Below are 20,336 nucleotides of genomic sequence, written 5' to 3'. Positions count from 1 at the left end.
CACTACAAAATGACAGTCATCGAACTGTGAAAGCCAGACTAATGGAGGAACCAGGTTGGCTAACATGAGACCTAAGGAACTCAAAAGACTTGTGATATGCATGTTAACACATTGCCTGTTGATGGTGCCCACTATTTGTCTCAAGTAAGTCATTAAGAAACCGTTAAAGGCAGCAGTAAACTGCATTTTCCATGTGGATGCCATTTGCCTAATTTTGTCATTTAATTCATGCAGATTAGACAATGGAAAAGTGTATGAGTGAACACTTAGGCTATGTTTTTTATATAACATATGTTGGAAGGAGTACTTGTACAAAGCAATATTGTACTCTCACTCATCCAGATCCTACAAATGTTAAAAGGGGTTTCAGATATATAAATATATTATAAATTATTATTGAATTACCTGTCTTTCATTTCCATCAACTTTGTCACCTAAACAGTTTTGAAAAAAGCATGTTATAGCAAACATCTCATTTCAGGTTACCTGAAATAGAAACATACAAACTGAAACCTCCTCTACACGTAGCATGTCATGAGAACACGTGTTTTTTTATACTATATACATCGTTCAGACTTACAGTACAAATGAATGCACAAGAAGTATGATGTAATGTACATTTACCTGGTAAAGTCTGTCATCTCCATCATGATCATACACATCTGTTTAGCCAGGACAATGATGTCATTGCCATTGTCATCCCACTTGGCCACTTCAGCATCCAGCTTGCACTTCTCCTGGCGGAAGCTCTCGACCTGCTCTGCAATTTTAGCTTTCTCTTCTTGTGGCAGTTGAGCCATAATAGCCTGGTAGCATGAGAAAAGAAAGCAAAGGAGAATGTTGTTAGAAGCAGAACATGAAATATGATACAATGCATTTATATTCTGTTTATAACATTAACTAATTAATAATAATAATAATAATAATAATAATAATAATAATAATAATAATAATAATAATAATAATAATAATAGGTAAATCTTTAATTATGAGGGCTTCTTTCTTCTTTGTTCTCTTATTTCAGGCTATTTAAGGCTGATGCAGCATGCCAAGAGGGTTAAACATGGAGCATGTTTGAATAGTAAATAGTTTCATATGCTATTTTTTCATATCTTTTTTTTTTTTTTTTTTTTTTTAATCGACAAGTATTTTCTTAATCGACAATACTGTTAAAAGAATCTAGTCTAAATTGTATCCCCACACATATTTATATACATTTCTATTAGGAGGTATTATTTTCATCCTACAATTAAAATTCAGCATCACAATTTGCTACATAAATATATACATATTGTGGGGCATTGTGGTTGAGGACTGATATTTTGGGCCACGGATTATGCACAGTCTGTACCCATTTTAAGGAAATGTAGTCCTGCCGCTCTGGCGCAGCAGGACGTCAATTCCCAGGAGGCTATGTTAGATGGCATAATTGGAGAAGGTGATTGTGTAATTGATTGAACAGCTGCCATCAATTAAACAATTGGGAGCCTTTTAAAAAGGGCAGGGTCAACCTGTTGGTTGAGGAGAGTTGGGGAGTTGGGGAGTTGGAGAGTTGGAGAGTTGGAGAGATGGGGAGTTGGGGAGTTGGGGAGTTGGAGAGTTGGAGAGTAATCTTTTTGCAAGGTAGGACTTAAGAGTCCTTGTATTTGGAGCAGGTAAGCAGCTTAGCTGCCCGGACTGCTAGTTAGGGAAACTTGCTGTTATAGTTAATACACTGTTAAGGAGTTAGGCTTTTGTTTGGATGTTTTGTTGAAGCACTGTAAATAATAAAAACACAGGTACCATCCTGTTTAACTTGCATTCCGGGAAGTTTGACTTTCTTTTGTGCTATAGGACAATGTAAAAGGTCCAGAGAAGTGACAAACATAACAATCCTTACCAGAGTTGTCACAAAATATATAATAAACTAGTCATATATATATATATATAAGTCACTATATATTATATATATATATATATATATATATATATATATATATATATATATATATATATATATATATATAAGGTACATTTATTGTTTTTGTGCACATGATTAGATACACGCATACATATTTTATTTTAAACTAAATAAATAAATCAAGCAGTAAAAATTGAAATGAATGGAACATAAATTATGGAAATGTACCTTTCATTGACTTCAATGGTGCACTTTGGATGAGGCAGATAAAGGTTATTTATTTATTCAGAGGTTGTGAGAACTCCTGTCAACCTATTTTAAGACAAATATTCATTTTCTTTCTGTATACTTTACTTCTGAAAAGACTTGCATCAGCAAACAGTATAAGAGATGGTGTCCTGCTGTTATTAAGATGTATGTTTGTTGGATGGGACTTAAGGACATGAAGTGAGATGGAGGAGACTATGGGCATGTGTTGAGGTAAATAGTTTTAAATATGTTTGATCTTTTTATTGTATTGAAAATATGTGATAATTGTGTTTTTGGTTTTACTTCACCTTTTAAAACTGTTATGGAGTAAAGATTTCAAACTCAAAGCCCACTGGCCCTTATGAAAAGCAAAAACATAAAAAAACAAAACAAAAAAAAACTTACACTTGTAATTTATATAACCGGAGAAAGAAAAATACAGCCTTTGGAATAGGGAACTGGCTGGTACGTCACAATATACCAGATGTTAGGTAAGGCTTTTCAGAATTTTTTCCCCTTCCCTCTCACCGATAACAACAAGAGCAGGCCTCTGGTGCTTCATACTACAGCAAACCCTTCCTGTACACTACATGCCAATTCCTTGGGCAGCCTTTCTACACCTACATGGATTAAACTGTTTTCCTGCTTTCTCAAAGAGAAGAGACTCTTGAAATACTTTAATTAGTTTCATTTGAAATACATGAGCCTGCCTTATGGAGTTCAATTTTATAATGATAATAATCTTTATTTTTATATAGCGCCTTTCATAGTGGACCTTTACAAGATACAAGACTAGGGTGTGTGAACTATGTATAAGTTGCAGAGTCACTTAATGCAATGTCTCGGTGGTTGAGCTTGGATTTGAACCGGGGATCTCCTTGTTACAGGCCGGTTTCTTTAACCATTGGACCACACAAACTCCATGGCTGGCCTCTCACCAAGGGAACTATATCATTTTATTTCACCTATTTCTTTTTCCTTAAAAAAAAAAAAAAAAAAAAAAAAAAAAAAAAAAAAGTACACAGTTGCCTGAGTTTTTTTGAATAAAAATAATGTCATCATATGCAGAAGCAAAATAATTCACTTAAATCTAGTAAAAGCAATGGGAAGCTACATTAAAACCAACATTCTTATTTGTTACGTGTAGTGTGTTAATGTTGGTGTATAGTCATTGGTACACGGGATATAAATGGGTTATGAACACAGGTGATTTCAAATGGATATTTGTATTTAGGCCAGAGGATTGCACAACACTTCACTTGCATGTAAAATGTAATATGTGAGCACAGGGAATTGCACTAAGTAAAGTCCACAGCCCAACTCTCCACCAGCAGAGAAAGTGTCTGCTGGTTCCATCTACAGCGTCATTGGGAGAAGCCCCGCTTGTTCGAGGGCCGCCATCGAGGGAGATCTGGGACTGGCTGATGGACCCTGAAGGGGGCCTGAAAAGAGACCTCCCAAAGGAGATTAACCTGCTGTGGGCCCGAGATGGGGAGCGTTGGGAAATCTGGGAACAGCAACACCACCCAGTGTCCCTCCGAGACATCACAGCCATGGTGCTCAACTACCTGGCTGCAGATATGGGAGGGGTCCTGCCATCTCTGGTCTCATTAGGAGAAGCCCTGCCACTGTCTCCAGCACCAGAAAGAGAGGAGCCAATGCTGCTGTCTCCAGCACGAGGAAAGCCGCACCAGTCCCCTGCAAGTAAGGGAGAGCTGTACCAGTCCCCTGTAACAAGGGTAGACTAAATGACAATCCCACCGTCGCCAGGAGACTACACACCGCTCCCACCTCGGTTGCTAGGAAGATACACACCGCTCCCACCTCGGTTGCTAGGAAGATACACGCCGCTCCCACCTCGGTCACCAGGAGGCTACCTGCCTCTCCCACCTCCACCACTTCCACCGGCAGGTGCAGAGCAGCAGAAGCTGCTTCTGCCACCTCCACCAGCAGAAGGTGAATGCCTGCTGGGTCCCCATCCACCAGCAGAGGGTGAATGCATAGCCTGTTGAGGGAAGTACGGGGAAGAACCGCCCGGCCGCACTGGCCGAGAAGAGGGCCAAAACCCGGACCCCAGCTTGTCCTGACTCCTTTCATGTCTTCGCCCAAGGATGCCTGTCACGCTTCGCAAAAGGACAAAAGGATGCCTGCCTCGCTTTGCCCAAGGATGCCTGCCTCTCCGCATCGCCCGGGGTTGCCTGCCGCTCCGCATCGCCTGGGGTTGCCTGCTGCCACGTGTAGTGTGTTAATGTTGGTGTATAGTCATTGGTACACGGGATATAAATGGATTATGAAAACGAGTGATTTCAAATGTATATTTGTATTTAGGCACAAGGATTGCACAGCCCTTCACGTGCAGGTAAAATGTAATATGTGAGCACGGGGAATTGCACTCAGTAAATTCACATGCAGTTGTACCGAGACTCCAATTGAATGATTGATTAGCAATTGAGTCTCGGTACAGCTGCATAAAAGCAGCATGTTTTCACTCACTCAGGGTTGTGTGTTTGAGAGTGGAGAACTGGTGTGGAGAGGAGGTAAAAACTAAGATTAACAATTGCTACCATTTATCTTGGACTTTTCTGAACAGCTACTGTCATTCAGAATCACATTGAAGGACGAAATAGAACAGATTGCTGGTGGTACAATTAAAGACCTAACTGATATTTTATTTTTTTAACATAATGCTATTTGCCCTAGTGTTTAGGATGTTGCAACGGCGCTGAAACTCTTTTTGACTACCAGTTACTGTGCTGAGTGCACTGCAGAAAGGTCTGTTTCAAAGCTGAAATTGATTAAAAAGAAATAAAAAAAACATAGAAATTCCATGACCGAGGAAAGAATGACAGAACTGTCAACATTAAGCACAGAGTGTGAACGAGCTAGACGATAAGATATAAAAGCTTTAACAGAGGAGTTTGCGAAAAAAAAGGCGAGACAGCAATCTCGTTTTAAGTAAAATAAACTGCATTTTTCATGATGTAAGAGGGTGCACCGTTCTCCACTCTCACAGCAGCAAGCAGGCACCCATTCTCCAGTTCTCCAGCAGTCAAAACGACAAGGATTACTTCACTGAGAATGATTCCAAGCAAAAGGTGTGGGAAGTTGATTAAGAGTAAAAGGAATTCAAACAAATTTGTTTAAGTAACTGTTATTCATGTTGGTTAAAAGTTAAAATAAAATGAATTGAAACTTGCTCTATGATGAGTGGCAGATGGGGTGCTTAAATTTAATAATAAAACCAGATGCCTAATAAGTTTATCGGTGCATCATTTTGAAAAAAGTGCTGCATGAGAAGAGGCACCTTGCCTGCACTGATGAACTTAGCCCCCCCACCATAGTTTGCAGAGGGGCCCCAGCATTTTGTGTTACGGCACTGCCTATCCCCCAGTACAAACCAGGATAGCTACTCTGCTACAAGGGTAGTTACCAAAGAGTATATGGCTTGCCATATAACGCTGAATTCCTACTCTGCGTAACTCAACAATATTTCAGATTCACCCTTGCACTCTGTCCAGCGATAAGCTGATCATCCTCCGTCTGAACACTTGTTCTGCTGCGTGCATCATAGTCTTCCTGTTCAAAGTCAGAATCATCCTCCAACTCTTCAGGGGTCTAGAGAGAGAACAACAATCAACAATGTATGTGTCAAAATGCTTTCAAACATCTTGCAAGACAAAAAAGTAAACAAAGCAAAAATGTAACTTGCTATCATGGTTTAAATTTGACAGCATACTGCTTTCCATTCTGAAAGAGAGGACATTAAAAATACAATTGAATCATTTAAGACATTTCCTTCACATGTCAGAAAAACAATGACATTCTAAGTGCTGTGGGTTCAGGGCCACACATTTAGGAAAGGTATGAGTAACTATCACTAATAAAAAATAACTATGTAACATGCAGCTGTAACAGAAAAAGATATCTTTGCCCTTTGGCATATGCCTCATACAGTTGCAAAGTCTTCTCTATATACAAGAATTATATACAAGATCAAATGTTATCATATACAATGAACTCATCACTATCAAACACGCACTGCATGTTATTTAGTGTGCACTCAAGGTTACTTCATTTTCTATCAAAGAAATGCATGCACCAATTAAGTATTCATGTAAATTGGACTTTAAAAGAATATCACCGTTAAATTCCTTTTTAAATGAACTCAGTTTAGACAAATTTTAACTCTATTTGGCTCATAATTGTGTGTTGTATTATTCGCTTAATAAGAAGAGGTTTCCTGAATACAGTAATCCAGTGAGTATCCGACTCCGGTGGGACCAGAGTAAGGGCAGATGTGTAAAATACCATTACACACAGCTGTAACAATTACTGTATTCACAAAATGATTGTTTTAGGATTCAGCTTTTATTAGTGAGCTCCCATAAATCCCTTGTTTAGATAGATACAGGGTATTAATGCTTGTGACAGAGTATCTGTCTGCTGTGTGGGTGCATGCACTCACCTTTGTGAAGATAGACAGAGGTAGAAGCTATACACCCCGCAGGCGAACAGGATTTATTTACATCTCAACACACTGAACAGCTCACGTGACACTACCAGCAATGGCAGCGCACAGGGCACATACAACACAGTGTACAAAAACTTTGGTTGGATCTATAATATCTGAACTAATCTTCTCTGTTCAATAATAAGCTAACGTTGCTGAAGAGCTTGATCATGGAGGATAAACGGTTAGGGTGATTATATTCGACAAATTACTGTACAGATACAAAATAGGTCTCTTGCAATATGAAGACAATCAAATCAAGGAAAAAGTTTTTACAAATACCAAACATGTAAAATGTTGAGTCTTGCAAAAATTCAGTAATGGTTACATTTCATACTTGAAAGAGAACTATTCATTTCCTTTCATGAAAAACCTTTTAATTGCTTTGCATATTTTACCTATTGGAAGAGTTTCGAGGTACAATAAAGAAATATTGTACTAGTTGTCAGTGAAGAGACATATAAAGGTATTTTTTTTTCCAAATCAATATTATAAACACCACCTGTCGAGGTAAAAATGACATTTAACATCCTTACACCTCTGGTCAATAGTCTCAGTCTGTCAGGTGATTGATTCACATCACTGTCAATCAAGCCTCTTTTTAAAGGATGAATTACAAAATGAATTACAAAACATACTAGAAAAGACAGATGCTCCAGACACTAAAACCTTGATTAAAACGTCACTGTCACTGTTTTCTGACTCTGAAATTCAAACAAATTCAACTCGACAAAAACAAATAAGACCGGCGGGATATAAAACTGGATTAGTTAGCAGGCAGCAAACCAGACAGAGATGGAGTAAAACTTTGCTAACTATATAGTATGAACTTCAAAAACATGTTCTGTTATTTATTTATTTATTTATTTATTTATTTATTTATTTATTTATTTATGCTGTATCAGCTATAGCTAAGCAACATATATAAAGTTGTATTTACTATCCAACCTTGCCTCACTTATTTTCTTGACTGATTCATATATTAAATCTGTATTACAGACTCATAGTGGAAAATGAAATGCCTTTTGGGAAGACTGCTGTTACCTCCAGGGTGCAATGACCTTAGCCTGCGGCTTCGTGCATTATAGTCCCCTGTCAGTAACAATAGTCTTCTCTCCTGTCAATAATTATCAATAAATAGATGAATTCTGTGATACTGGAACTAACAGATACAAGTGTCTTTCCATCAAATGAACTGTCAGACAAATACACTTCCTATTCATAAGTCCTTTACTTTTAATACTTTGCCTTTGCTCCATAATGCAGTTCTGTGACTAACCTTCTATTCAAACAACTACTCTTATTACAGTATGCTGAGAGGACAGACTGGGCGATTCTCTTTTTCATGCTAATTGAAAAAGTTAACTGCGATTAAATAACAGCCCTTATATATATATATATATATATATATATATATATATATATATCACATGGAACATATCAGAAACGGGCAATAGTATAGCTTTCTTAGACATTTGCATCACTGTTTTGAATTCCACCATTAACACCACTGTCTACTACAAACCAACTGATTCTCATTCATATCTGCAATATGGCTCCTCAAACCTAAAGCTTACCGTGACTCGATTCCATGTTCACAACTGTTAAGAGGAAATGTGAGTGTTTTTTGGAAATTGTGGCTTTCCTGACAAGAACATCACTACAGCTAAAGCCCGCATTTCAAATATAAAATAGAAGAAATGCTTTATAATAACAATATACAACACACAGATGATAGAATCCCTCTGGTCCTCACTTACCACCCCACCAACAGAAACATAGACAATTGTGCAAAGAAACCTAAACAATCTACAAGATCCATATAAACCACATATTTTCAAGACTCCCCCCTTGATGTCATATAGAAGAGACAAGAATATAAGAGATTATGTGGTACACAGTAACATTCGTCCTTCTGGAGAACCTTTGAAAGGCACATATCTATGTAATAGACCACAATGTAATACCTGTAAATACATGCATTCTGAAACAGCTATTAGAGGCATTAAATCTTCATTCAACAATCATGAACATTTTACATCTATATCTAAAGGAACAGTCTACTGAATTATCTGCAAGAAATGCAACAAATCATATATTGGGGAAACTAAAAGGTGTTTAGCAGACCGGTTTGTAGAACACTTAAGAAGCATTCACATTAACACCATTGCATTTCCAGTAGCCCGTCATTTCAACAGTGATGATCACACTACTGAAGACATCACAGTCTGTGATCAATCAGTGCTATGGAACACATGTTGCTCAGAAACACAAGGAACATGAGTTTATCTACAAACTGGGAACTTTGGAACCTCTGGGAATGAACATTCTATTCTAATAATCATGACCCCATCCATAGACTGTTTCTATAATTACAAATCTTGAATAATAACAAGTTCACTGCACTGTGTTTTAATTCATTAATTTAATATTTTTTTTAAAAAAAGTTACCACAGGAAGTAAGCAAAACCCAAACACATTCACAAATTTCACAGTTGACCAACATACCCTTATCATCAAAACAGCTTTCCTGATGTCTCGAACTCCATCGTAAACCAAGCGGGATGCATCAATAAATTCATTCTCTTCAAACGGCTGCGGGGGATTTGTGCTCAGTGCTTCAATTGCAACCTCCACTTGTTCAGCAAAACGTGGCATCACTAGATATACAGAGAAAAAAACAAAAAAGAGGATTACAGATTACAAAGTTTGTTTTTATGCCCTCAGGTATTAATACATTGACTTACAAATACCATAAACAGCTACCATATTTTCCAAGCTCAAGCTTTGACTGTGCATGCACTTTGTCAGTCTGAATTAATTTCAAAAGGTCCTTTCTGTCGTTTACACCTTTGAACCACAAAATAAAATATCTGTGATGCATGGGTTATTCGCTTCAACAAGCAATTAACAGTTTTGCCTTGTCAATTTCACAAAGCGATCAAACACACAAAACAGCGGAATCACATTTCAGCAGTCTGAAGCAGTGAAAGGCATTTTAATTGTGAGCACTCACGGTAATGTGTTGACATTCTCATTAGAGAATTTCCTGTGAGGTACCAGAATGATCACATTCATTCTGTATAGCTAATGTATAAGCTTATTAACAGGTCGATGTCTTTGAAGACACAATACTAGGATTGCATTATTAACAATTGAAGATGATTGGTATTATGTGGGTTTCTTTTTATACATGTGATGTAGGAGCCTAAAGCTGTGGCCAAAAGTTTTGCATCACCCTATAGAATTCACAAATTCTGCTTCATGAATAATGTTACGTTAACATATTTAATTAATACTGCTTTGTAGTTTTCCAACATGAAATAATGTACTACTATTATGGCTTCCGATAGACTTTTGCAATATTATTCTGTAGTTTCTTTGATTACATTACGTTAAATAAAACTTCTAAATTATGATAATATAGCTTTTTATTTTTTTAAATTATGCCCCAATCATAAAATTCTAGTTGATGCTAAACTTTTGGCCATAGCTGTACACAAGCCACTGAAGTGACATCAAGGAGTTGACATCATTGCCACAACAGAGATAATGGTGAACATGCACAACTATGTGGAGAAAGTCACATCTGTAAATAAAATGTTCCCTTTCAAGTATGAAATGTAACAATTAATGAATGGGTATTAACGTCTTTAAGACCTGAAACCTGAATAAGATAACAAAGCTGCTCAGTGAGCCTCTGTAACGCAGTCATAGATGCATAGAACTCAGTGCCATTTTTCTTTTCAAGAACTTACCTGATAGATAAGTATGTTGCTTTTCCTGTTATACATTTTCACATTATTGTGTTTTAGACAAATTATATGTGATATTACAAATATCCGCTGTATTAGTTTAACTAATTACATGTATTTGTTAACTACAGCCTGTCTGTTACATCCTGCTGCGGCCTTGTGCCCCACGTGAAGCTGGCAGCTTCGCCCTTTTCCTGGTATCAAGCAACGTAAGTCTGCTGACTTTGTGCTCTCCCCTCAGGCTGCAATAGCTCTGGCTGGAGTTATTTTATTCTTGTTTTGGCTTCAGACAAAATTTTGAGACGGTTTGTATAATTAAGTAATTGTATTACTGCATTATTGTATGTGAGAAATATTTTCTTTTCTCATTATATCTTTCTGTTTTCACAGAGACTACACACAGGCTTGCCTGTATTGCATGCTGCGGCACACATGTAGTGAGAGCAGCTGCTGGGCTCAGCAGGGCTGTGCAGGACACACATGTAGTGAGAGTAGCTGCTGGGCTCAGCAGGGCTGTGCAGGACACACATGTAGTGAGAGTAGCTGCTGGGCTCAGCAGGGCTGTGCAGGACACACATGTAGTGAGAGTAGCTGCTGGGCTCAGCAGGGCTGTGCAGGACACACATGTAGTGAGAGTAGCTGCTGGGCTCAGCAGGGCTGTGCAGGACCAGGAGGCTGCTTTGGAAATCCCTCCCACAGCATCTCGATGCCATTTAGGTGACAGCTTTCACATCATCATTACGAGGGCTGTTAGTTTACTAACAAGCAGGCTTCCCTCAGTCTCGTGTGGGAACTGACTGAGTGTTTTTCCTGTAGCTTGCACAGGTGTAATCCCTAAACAATCCCTGTACATTGCTACCCGCGGTAACTGCAAACTGAGTGGACCCGTACCGTACCGTTGGTACAGACGATACCAGGTTAGGAACAAAGCGGGTCACTGAACCCGTACCGAAATGACCTGGTACCATCCCAGTTCCAATAACACTATGTAACACAATTTTTGTTCCTGGGTAGTAAGTGTTATTTCCTAATTGCTTATGCCTCAAAAGTATAGAAAATGGCTATTATTCCCCACAAACTTTGCTTTTGTGACCAGGACAATGATATTTTAAAATATCACTATTTCCAATGGGAAAACGGGCAAATGTGTGTCTTTTCGTTCACATAAAGTCAGAAAAAAACAACATATGAATCCAAATTAACATGTATTTATACTAAAGTAATACAAAAATGACTACAAAAGATTTAGAAGAGAGTAGTTTTTCGAGATTTACGATTATACTGTATTTATTCACAAAAGCAAAGTTTGTGGGGAATAATAATTCCATACTTTTGAGGCATAAGCAATTAGGAAATAACACTTACTACCCAGGAAAATTGTTACACGGTGTAATCTGTTAGTTCATTCTAACAAGCAGATTTCTCTCACTCTTTTGTTAGTACTGTCCAAGTGGCTTTGCCAGTAGCGTTCAGCATTCTTGTACAGTATTACCTGCGGTAACTATGGAATGGTAGACCTGTACCGGTACCGAAGTCACAGAACCGCTTGTGTTCCTGGTACTGTACCATATTGTACTGGGACCGAGGTTACAGCACTGGTACTATACTGACTCTGTGTTAAAGTCAATTAAACGGTACAGCCCCGGTTTCCGACCCACTACTGACCAGGTCTTAAGTCCCAGGTCCAGTACCAACCCTGTCTTGAACAGCCCTGTTACTGTTGTAGCGTCAGAGACGGGGTCATCATATCATTCTGTGCATGAAAGTAACAGAATTGGAATTTACAGAGGGGATCTTAAACCATTCTCTGTCTTCTTGGTCTGGTCACAAACTCCCCCACTGACAAAGCATGTTCTTGGAAAGAGTCGTAAACTAGCTGCTTTATCTCTACCTATCATTGAATGAATCATTGTGGCACCAGTAGTATCTTGCAGAAGGCAACTTCCAGACAATTCTGGGTGCCTTAACACCTAAGACGAGAACCAGTCCTTGTCGTAAATCCAGCCAACAGTGGGCAAATTAGCGTACCAATGGAGAACAAGGGACCGCATTGGTATGAGAACAACCAATGAAAGACACTTCACGTGGACTCAGGCACTGCCCAAAATAACCAGACTAACCAATCACAGGGTTGAAGAGAGAATCACAAAACCTGCTGGCTTTCGAAGTGTGAGCGAGTTTCTGCTTCCAAGCGAGCTGCTGCTTCCAGTCGTGCTGCTGCTTCCAGACATGCGTGCTGCCAAAGTGTGCTGTCCGCAAAGGAGGTGTGCACGAGGAGTGTCCACCTGCTAGAGGTGGCTGGGAGTTCAGAGCAATGAAATAGAAGCTTCTGAAGTCATGGGAGCACACGTGCTCGAATTCAAAAGAGGCAAAGAGGAACCAATGTTCACCCCCAGTGCACAAACCAGTGACAAACTGGCACCCTGCCAAATAAATTGACAGGGTCTCCACAGAAATGTTTTGGAACTCCAGGCAGTTTACCTAGCCTTGCAGTATTTTTTTGCAGAAGGTCTGAGGGAGACTTGTGCTTGTCCATACAGACAACACAACAGTGGTGGCTTACATTAACCACCAGGGTGGTCTCAGATTACCCAGTTTCCATCACATGGCCCGCAATCATTTGGTCTGGGCACACAAGAACTTCCTCTCATCTGCCTGGGATGATAAACTGGACTGCAGACCTCCTCTCAAGGAGGGTACCAGCTTCTTAAGTGTGCTCACCCCGAGATGATGAGCCTAATTTGGGAGAGGTTCAGTAGAGCAGAGATAGATCTATTTGCCTCCCAGGAATCAACCATAATTCTGATACAGGCAAGACCGGGGCAAAGTGCTCCTAGTAACCCCTTATTGGCCTAGGAGTCCAAACCCTGATGCAGCTCCTGAACGGCCAGTCATGGAGACTACCCAAGTGCAGTGACCACCTCAGTCAGGCATGGGAGACCTAATGTAGCTCTGGGTCTGCTTGTTATTGACACCTTACAAAATGCCAGAGTACCAGTGGTGTCTGCCTTGTGGGTTCAACCCCATGACTTGTCCCATGGTAGTAATACTGCAATTTTTGGAGGTCCTGTCTGATGAGAAGGAATCCCCCTTTACACTAAAGGTCTATTTGGCAGCCATTCGGCTTGGCACATCAAAATTCACTCGGTCTCCTGGCGGGGCAATTTTTGAAAGGGGTTCAGCCGCCTATGAAGGACATGAGCTTAGACATTGTGCTCAATGCACTCCTGAAGCCTTCATTTGAGCCCATGCATTCAGCTGAGCTGGAATATTTAACACTCAAGCAATTGTTTGCTTGCTGTCACCTCCGCAAGCTGGTGAGCGAGATGCAGTCCTTCTCCATAGCGAAAGCCTGCTTCATTTTTACAGTGGCCAGGACAAAGGTTAGGCTCTGTACCGATCCTGCCTTTTGCCGAAGACAATGTCGTCCATGTCAACCAATCTGTGGAATTGGAGTCTTTCTTCCACCTCTTTTCCAGTCTGACAGGGAACTGCAGCTCCAGCTCCATATGCCTTGGCATACTACATTAACAGGACGAAAAGTTGGAGGCAATCCGCTCTGGGACCAAGTCCCATGGTCAAGCTCTATCTAAGCAGAAGGATTGGCTGATTTAAAATCAAGTCTATGTAAATCATTGATTTAAATTATGATTTCAATCCCTTGTTTTTTTAACAAAATCATTGATTTAAATCATTTTTTTTTTCATTTATTACTGTGTACCAATGACTATACACCAAAATTAACACACTACACGTAACATACAACACAAATAAATAGCCCAAGGGTGGGGAAGAGTGTGTTAATGTTGATGTATAGTCATTGGTACACAGGATATAAATGGGTCTGTGTAACACAAGTGGGTTTAAAATGTATATCTGTATTTAGGCATGAGGATTGCACAACACTTCATGTGCAGATAAAATGTAATAATATGCCAGCACAGGGAATTGCACTTTATTAATTCATGTGCAGTTGTACCGAGACTCCAACTGAATGATTGATTAGCAATCAAGTCCTGGTACACCTGCATAAAAGCAGCATATTTTCACTCACTCGGGGTTGTGTGTTCGGGAGTGGAGAACGGGAGAGAGAGAGGAGAAATGTGAAGTATATAAACGATAATAACAATTGCTATGAGTGCTGGAAGGACCAGCACCGTATTTGTTTTGTGTAGCGTTCGTCCATCCTGTTTTGTTAGTGTCTACTCGTTTTGTTTGTCTATTTATTTTGGCTGCAAGTGCTGTGTCCTGTTTTGGTGTCAGTGTTTTGTTACAACCTTTTTATTTGCTGTCTGTTTACCTATTAAATGCTGAGCGCAACCAAACACCACCTCTCTGTGTCTCTTCTGTGTTGGTTCCTGTTTCTGGTCTGACGTCACCCACTACAGCGGTCTTTGTGACAATTACCTATTATATTGTTTCTCTAGGAAAATACATGAAAAGTATGTTTTAAAAACCTCTTATTAACACAATCATCTTAAACTCTTACTCTCTATAAACTAAAATTCTTAGGGCTATATTCTGATCACAGCGCAAATGCAAGTGCAGATGTGAACAGTGCTTGCTCCTGATTCTGTGGCGCACAAATGGAGCCAAGACTAAAATGGTAATTCTGAAAACTTGTTCCGTCATAGAGTGCCTGTCTCATCATTAACATTCACTGGAGCCTTTCTGATAACAGTGCAATGAGGTCCCAAATAGACAATTGAGCTCTGTGTTAAGACCTGCTGAAACCAGATTTATTAAGTGGTGCAATCAGGAACTTTAACAATTGAACACACAAAAAAGCAAAGTTGTCCTAAGCAACAACTGCGTGTGTTTGGACTGACACAGAAAGAGGAAATCAAAGAAAGAAAAGTACAAGAAGAGAATGACTGGGATGAGTGAGGGGGATTTTTCTGTGGCATACTCCATCGCTAAATTCTTGTAGTTCACATTTAGAGGATGCCACAATGATAAATAATTTGCTTTATTTATGTATTCATTTAAGATTGAGTAATTTAGTTTGGTATGTAACTATTCACAAACCACCATTTCCAACATCCTTATTTACAGTTTGGAGGTATTGTAAAGCTACAACTATGGAAGTACAATAAATGCAATAATAATAATAATAATAATAATAATAATAATAATAATAATAATAATAATAATAATAATAATAATAGATTTAAATCAAATAAATCCGAGTTTTGATTTTTTTTTTAAATAAATAAAGCAGAGCAGAGGCTGTCCAAATGAATAGCAGACACAGCAGGGCTGCCTATGAGCTGGACAACTTGCCCCCTTCAGAAAGCTCACTGCCCATTCCTCCAGGGGCATGGCAATGTGGTCTTTATTCCAGGGTGAATCTGTCAAGAACATTTGCAATGCAGCAGTGTGGGCTTCTCCCCATACCTTTACTAGGTCCTACACACCTCAAAACACTGGTTTTGGAACTAGAAGGGCAGCTTCTCGGTCGACCCTCACAACACAAGAATAGAGGTGAGTTTCTCCCTCAATTTTTTAGCGCTAGCTTCTTGTTACTGGGGTTCCTAATGGTAATGCACAAGGCCGCCTCGGCTTAGCCTTGTAGCATTCCGGTCATTCAGAAATCTTGCCCTATTAATAGCTTGGATATACTGACCCATTCGGTAATGATTACATTTTGTACTTGAAAGGGAACGTTAGGTTATTATCCTGACCCTGGTTCCCTGAAATATAAATGTAACCATTAACCTTCAAGGTCGCTGCATCCATGATTGCAGCAGGCTTGAAGGAAAAATGACGCTGGAATCTGTGAGTGTAGTCCTTTATACCCTCAGGGGCGGGCATGACTGCATCACAGAGACTGCATCTCAGGTTTCAGATCTTAAAGAGGTTAATACCCATTCGATAATGGTTACATTTTTATTTCATGGAGCCAGGGTTATGAAAATAACCTAACATTATGACATCGTCTCGTAAGACAGTGTAAGAATATTTTTTTTTTTTTTTTTTTTTAATTTTTTTTTTTTTTTATGATTCAGTATGTAATAAATAAGAAAAAAAAAATACAAAATACATGTCATAGTACATCCTTGAAACCTTGACCCTTTTAAACAAAGATGACTAATGAGGTGGGAGAATGTTCAAGGGTTCATTTAGAAATAAATGTCACCAGAATTCATTCAGCACAAGATTGAATACTCAAGGATACTGATGATTCAACCTTACAGAAAAATGTAAATATATTGTTCTTTTCTTTTTCCTTTCTCTATTCCTGCAAGATATTTGAGAAAAAAAGTTAATCTCCAAGGCACGTCTCTTGTCAAAATACTGTTATAAAAACACAAATAAATATTCTGCTATACTACACTGAACAAAAATATAAATGCAACATGTAAAGTGTTGGTCCAATGTTTCATGAGCTGAAATAAAAGATCCCAGAAATTTTCTATACGCAATAAAAGCTTATTTCTCTCAAATTTTGTGCACAAATTTGTTTACATCCCTGTCAGCGAGCATTTCTCCTTTGCCAAGATAATCCATCCACCTGACAGGTGTGGCATATCAAGAAGCTAATTAAACAGCATGATCATTACACAGGTGCACCTTGTGCTGGGGACAATAAAAGGCCACTCTAAAATGTGCAGTTTTGTAACACAACACAATGCCACAGATGTCTCAAGTTTAGAGGGAGCGTGCAATTGGCATGCTGACTGCAGGAATGTCCACCAGAGCTGTTGCCAGAGAATTGAATGTTCATTTCTCTACCATAAGCCGCCTCCAACGTTGTTTAGAGAATTTGGCAGTATGAATGCTGGTTTCAACTGTACCGGGCAGATGGCAGACAGAATGTATGGTGTTGTGTGGACGAGCGGGCTGCTGATGTCAACGTTGTGAACAGAGTGCCCCATGGTGGCGGTGGGGTTATGGTATGGGCAGGCATAAGCTACAGACAACGAACACAATTGCATTTTATCGATGGCAATTTGAACGCACAGAGATACCGTGACGAGATCCTGAGGCCCATTGTCGTGTCATTCATCCGCCGCCATCACCTCAAGGATCTGTACACAATTCCTGGAAGCTGAAAATGTCCCAGTTCTTCCATGGCCTGCATACTCACCAGACATATCATCCATTGAGCATGTTTGAGATGCTCTGGATTGACGTGTACGACAGCGTGTTCCAGTTCCCGCCAATATCCAGCAACTTCGCACAGCCATTGAAGAGGAGTGGGACAACATTCCACAGGCCACAATCAACAGCCTGATCAACTCTATGTGAAGGAGATGTGTCACGCTGCATGTGGCAAATTGTGGTCACAGCAGATACTGACTGGTTTTCTGATCCATTCCCCTACCTTTTTTTTAAGGTATCTGTGACAAACAGATGCCTATCTGTATTCCCAGTCATGTGAAATCCATAGATCAGGGCCTAATGAATTTATTTCAACTGACTGATTTCCTTATATGAACTGTAACTCAGTAAAGTCTTTGAAATTGTTGTATGTTGCGTTTATATTTTTGTTCAGTGTATAATTAGAGATCACAGCTATATTATTCATATCAACACATTTTTTGTTAATGAAAATAACTGATGCATCACCTATTTTTTTTTTCATTAATTTAATATTTTGTTTAGCATTTTGGCACTGGTATGTTTTTTATTACTATGCACTAAAAGTACAAAGAGGCACTAGTCCCAAGTGAGGTAAAATGTAAATTTACTTAAACTGGTCATTTATTTGGCAGCAATAACATTAAGGCATATATGAAAGGTATTACAAATATTTTTTTTTTTCCATTTTCAAAATCTTAATCCACTTACTGGGACATCGCAAAAGAGACCTTTGGGAATTGAAGGGTATGACATAGAAATATTTAATTATCTCACGACTGGTAATGAGTCAAGTTGCTGATGGCATTGAGCAATTTCCTATGACTTGAATAATGGAAAAGAAAAAACAACATGACGACTTGTTTGACTTAAGGTCATTGTTTTTTTCTTTCAATGTCTGATTCTATAAGTCTTGGGAACATCTTGGAATCCATCTGGAAGTACACAGCAAATTAAACTTTCTGCCTAATTAAATATCTAGATACTCTGCAGTTTATAAACACACCATTTACAGTGCCTATAAAAAGTTTACAACCCCTTGAACTGTTATTCACATTTTGTTTGGTCATTGCCTCAGAGTTTCATACATTTAAATTAGGTTTTTTTTCAACTCATCTATGCCCCATACTCCATACTGTTAAAGGAAAAAGACATTATTGAGAAGAAAATTATATATTAAAAATATAAAACTGAAAGACACTAATTGGATAAGTCCCCACCCCCCTGAGTTAATACTTGGTGGAAGCACCTTTGGCAGCAATTAGAGCTGTGAGTCTGTTGGGATAGGTCTCTACCAACTTTGCACACCTAGATTTGGCAATATTTGACCATTTTTTACAAAACTGTTCAAGCTCTGTCAAGTTCCTTGGGGAGCGTTGATGGACAGCAATCTTCAAGTCATGCCACAAATTTTCGATTGGTTTTAGGTCAGGGCTCTAACTGGGCCACTCAAGGACATTTACCTTTTTCTTCCTTAGCCACTCCAATGTAGCTTTGGCTGTATGCTTTGGTTTGTTGTCATGCTGAAAGATGAACTTCTGTCCCAGTTTCAGCTTTCTTGCAGAGGGCATCAGGTTTTCCTTAAGGACTTCTTGTACTTTGCGTCATTCATTTTCACTTCTATCCTGATAAGTGTCCCAGTCCCTAGCCGATAATAAACATCCCCATAACATGATGCTGCCACCACCATGCTTCACAGTAGGGATGGTGTTCTTTGGGGGGATGCACTGTGTTGGGTGTGCATCAAAAATAACTCTAAAATCACCAAACAAAATATCCTGAGTGTTTTTTTGCATACTTAAAATGGGATTCAAGGTGGACTTTCTTGAGTAATGGCTTCCTTCTTGCCACTCTACCATACAGGCCAGATTTGTGCATTGCTTGGGATATTGTTGTCACATGCACACTTTGACCAGTCTTGGCCATAAGCCTGTAGCTCTTGTAAAGTTGCCATTGACCTCTTGGTAGCCTCTCTGAACAGCCTCCTTCTTGCTCGGTCATCCAGTTTGGAGGGACGGCCTGATCTAGGCAGGGTCTTGGTGGTGCCATACACCTTCCACTTCTTATTAATCATCTTGACCATGCTACAAGGGATATTCAAAGCCTTTGATATTTGTTTATACCCATCCCCTAATATGTGCCTTTCAACAACTTTGTCCCAGAATTCTTTTGAAAGTGCCTTGGTGCTCATGATTGAGTCTTTGCTTTGAAATGCACTACCCACAAGAGGGAACCTACAGGAACTGCTGAATGTATCCTGAAGTCATGTGAATCACTACAATTTAACACAGGTGGAGGCCACTTGGTGTGTGATTTTGAAGGCGATTGGTTTACACCTGAGTTAATTTGGGATTGCTATTACAAAGAGGGTGGACACTTATCCAACCTAGATATTTCAGTTTTTATTTATAATTAATTTTTTACAAATTTCTAGAATATCTTTTTCACTTAGAAGTTGTGGGGTAGGATGTGTAGAGACATGAAAAAAAAAAACTATTTTAATGCATTTTAATTCCAGGCTATAGGGCAAGAAAAGGTGAATATTTTTGGCACTATATACACTTCAAATGAAACTTTCTGCCTAATTAAATATCTAGATACTCTGCAGTATATAAGCACACCATTTATATTCTTCAGATTATACACTTCAAATGAAACTTTCTGCCTAATTAAATATCTAGATACTCTGTAGTATATAAGCATACCATTTATATACTTCACAAAATGGCGAATTGCCATTATTTTTCAAATGGACCATATATGGCAAGGTGGAAGCCTGCCTTGTAAATAGTGTGTAGATGTGTACATAAGAATTGGGTATTTTGAATGCAAGTTTGGC

At 39.0% G+C, this 20,336-nt stretch overlaps 1 protein-coding gene across 2 annotated transcripts in view; it reads right to left on the bottom strand.

Annotated features, from left to right (window-relative positions):
• LOC121317743 (catenin alpha-2) overlaps positions 1 to 20,336 on the bottom strand; it is a 502,323-nt gene that overhangs the window by 19,596 nt on the left and 462,391 nt on the right. For both annotated transcript variants that reach the window (XM_041258019.1, XM_041266306.1), the window contains 3 exons: positions 9,168 to 9,319; positions 5,651 to 5,764; positions 625 to 806 (listed from right to left, as the gene is read on the bottom strand). In XM_041258019.1, the coding sequence (XP_041113953.1) occupies positions 625 to 806; positions 5,651 to 5,764; positions 9,168 to 9,319 (448 nt within the window). The remainder of the gene's footprint in view (positions 1 to 624; positions 807 to 5,650; positions 5,765 to 9,167; positions 9,320 to 20,336) is intronic.

This window comes from Polyodon spathula, chromosome 1 (genome assembly GCF_017654505.1).
Source record: "Polyodon spathula isolate WHYD16114869_AA chromosome 1, ASM1765450v1, whole genome shotgun sequence".
NCBI lineage: Eukaryota > Metazoa > Chordata > Actinopteri > Acipenseriformes > Polyodontidae > Polyodon > Polyodon spathula.
Note: the sequence above shows the minus strand (reverse complement) of the source record. Positions and strands in the feature narration are given on the sequence as shown.